Genomic DNA, 2,644 nt, shown 5'->3' on the forward strand with positions numbered 1-2,644 from the left:
CAAACTTTGTAATATATCAATTTGTGATGATTTCCCTCCTCCCCTAGTTCTTTTGAGCTGCACTTGCTTAACAGTTAACCCCTTCTTCCACCCTCTGGGTCCACCCTCTCTTTGCGACTGTTACTTGGCTGTCTGAAGCAAGATAATTTGTTTGTAATGAGTTTCAACTTACTCTCTGAATACCAAAACTATCCTAGCTATAGTTAGGCACAATCAGTTTTCATTTCTGAGTCCATAATTGAAAAGTTGTTATTGATATCATTACCTCATACTGTCCCTCAACTGTCCCCAATTATATTTTGTCAAGTGTTTGTTTCTGAATTCTTCATTGCCTGTGTTACTTTCAGATTTGGTGCTGCTTGTAGCATGCCACCCCAACGCCGTCAGACCAGAGCATCTGTTGGCTCTACTACTACATTGGAGACAACCAGGCGGCCATCAAATGAAATCAATTCTCCTCGAACAAGATCTGGCAACAAGATCAACACCAAAACTCTTCCTTCTCCATCTCAGCTTAGAAAATCATCAAACGAGTCTCCCCTGAGAAGACGTGCATCAACACCCTCAAATGCATTGTCACCTGCCAAAAGTAATCTGTCAAAACCAAAGTCACCCTTGAAACAGATTGAGAAGATTACAGAGACCTTGCCAAAGAAGAAGCAGCAGAGTCAAGTAGTACCCACTGCATCTGTAGTGAAAAGCTCAAAGACATCACCTAAAAAACCTGTTTCAGTTCTGTCAGTGACTTCAGTCTCTTCAAAACCTCCAGCACAATGTAGGAGCACAAGAGGCAATTCTGTCTGCAGTTCTCCATTGACTGATGTTAAGAAAGTAGTAGGAAGGCCTTCTCGTACAAAATCCCCCATAAAATCTGCAACCAAGCCATTGTTGAAGTCTCCCTCACAATCTCTTTCTAAATCCCCTTCAAAATCCCCCTCAAAGTCCCCTTTGAAAAAATCTCCTTCTAAATCCTATTCTAAAGCCCCCTCTAAATCCCCCTCTAAATCCCCCTCTAAATCCCCCTCTAAATCCCCTTCGAAATATCGGGCCAAATCCCCATTGAAATCCACAGGAAAAATACCTACCAGAAGTCAAGTATCGCCAAGGAAAGCAACTGCAGCTCACAGTCCAGCCCGTCTTAATACCTCATCAAGAAAACGTCTTCTTGTGTCCCCTCCCAAGTCTCCTCCCAGTGCTAAAAGTAGACGGCTTAGATGGAGCATTTCGAGCCCTGTGCATGTTAACAACGAACCAGAGTCTGATGAAGGTTGTGTACCTCTTGACAAGATAAAGAAAGAGTCTGATGATGTTTCTGCTGGGAACTCCAGTTTTTCACACCAACCAGGGAAGCATTTTTCAGGCTCTGATACCTTGCCTGCTGGTCCAGAATTAACCGGACGTTTCCTCCGAAGGAAATGGTTTTCGTTAAAGGTACCATATATCTTTATTTCTGTTGGATCAGTCTTGTGTATGTTAAAATTTGAGATTTATCATTCTTGGTGTATTTCAATTTTCAATTTTTTGCAGACTCGAGGAGGATTTACTTGCTTACGCTCTGCAATTCTATCTCCTGAAGAAATTACCAAGGAAATCCTAAAGGCTACAATGGTTGAAACACCCAAAGTGGAAGATGCAAACTTTTTCTCTACCAAGCTTATGATGCGGCTCTCAAGCAGGTAGGATGGCTTTTGGTTTTCTCTTAAAATACTTCATGTGAATAATTTTTGATATGCAGTAATCCTTCACACATTATCAATGTTTGTTGTTTGCAGATTGCCTCCAACCCGAGCCCGTCCATCTTGTGAAGAACTGGTTGATCTGATCAACTCTAAACAGTCCGATAAAAAGTTTGATACCCTCACAGAACCAAAAGGAGAGGGTACTGCAATACGTGTGAAGTTAGAAAGTCGTTCATTTACTGATACAGTCTCACAAATAAATAGCAACCCTCGTAAAGTTGTGGAAAGTGCCCCTAGCACCAGTAAACCTGAGGTTGAGGGCAGTGTGGTTAATGACCAGGAAAGCAGCCTCACTAAAAAGCAAGAACGAGAAATTGCTTTATTACAATTAAAGAATCTAAGGTATTGGTGAAGGCTTCAGCATGAGTACCCTTGATTTCATATCTTAAAAATGGCTGGTGTGGTGTGTGGTCACATCCAAGCTTTGATTATTGCTACCATAATTTTATTTCAGATCAGAAGTGACTGTGTCAAAAGAAAAAGCAGGAAATTGTCCCATTAAAAAGAAGGAGCGTGAGATTGCTTTGTCACAGTTAGCAAATTTAAGGTACAAGTAACCTGTAAAATATATTCAAGTACAAAATATTCTGACATGCTTGCGTAATTTACAAGGTGGATAAAGTTACCTAGGAATAGTTTAAAATTTAGTTATAAGAGACATCACCTGTGAGTTAAAAAATGTTGTATGTTGAGTTTTCATTCTTCAAAATTTAAAACTTGAACTTAAGCAGTCCATCCATATAGTTTATAGTTTATCATATTAGGTAAAAAATAGAAATTGTGGAAATTCCTTAATTTTGCTTTAAGTTCAGGGGTTTTCAAATACATCTCAATTTTTTTTTCTCTAGATTTTAGAGTAGGACAGATATTTAATGGGGAACGTCTAGAAGGACCCCTCACCGGAA

At 39.8% G+C, this 2,644-nt stretch overlaps 1 protein-coding gene across 1 annotated transcript in view; it reads left to right on the forward strand.

Moving 5' to 3' along the window:
* The window catches only part of LOC113210411 (neurofilament heavy polypeptide-like), a 12,387-nt gene extending 9,750 nt beyond the window's left edge, over positions 1-2,637 (forward strand). Inside the window, exons 2-5 of the mRNA XM_026428400.2 lie at positions 348-1,431; positions 1,528-1,676; positions 1,773-2,081; positions 2,194-2,637. Coding sequence (XP_026284185.2) covers positions 367-1,431; positions 1,528-1,676; positions 1,773-2,081; positions 2,194-2,296 — 1,626 coding nt within the window. The 5' untranslated portion in view covers positions 348-366 and the 3' untranslated portion in view covers positions 2,297-2,637. The remainder of the gene's footprint in view (positions 1-347; positions 1,432-1,527; positions 1,677-1,772; positions 2,082-2,193) is intronic.
* The last annotated feature ends 7 nt before the right edge of the window (positions 2,638-2,644 follow it).

This window comes from Frankliniella occidentalis, unplaced genomic scaffold (genome assembly GCF_000697945.3).
Source record: "Frankliniella occidentalis isolate FOCC.00 unplaced genomic scaffold, Focc_3.1 Scaffold66, whole genome shotgun sequence".
In the NCBI taxonomy this organism is placed as follows: domain Eukaryota; kingdom Metazoa; phylum Arthropoda; class Insecta; order Thysanoptera; family Thripidae; genus Frankliniella; species Frankliniella occidentalis.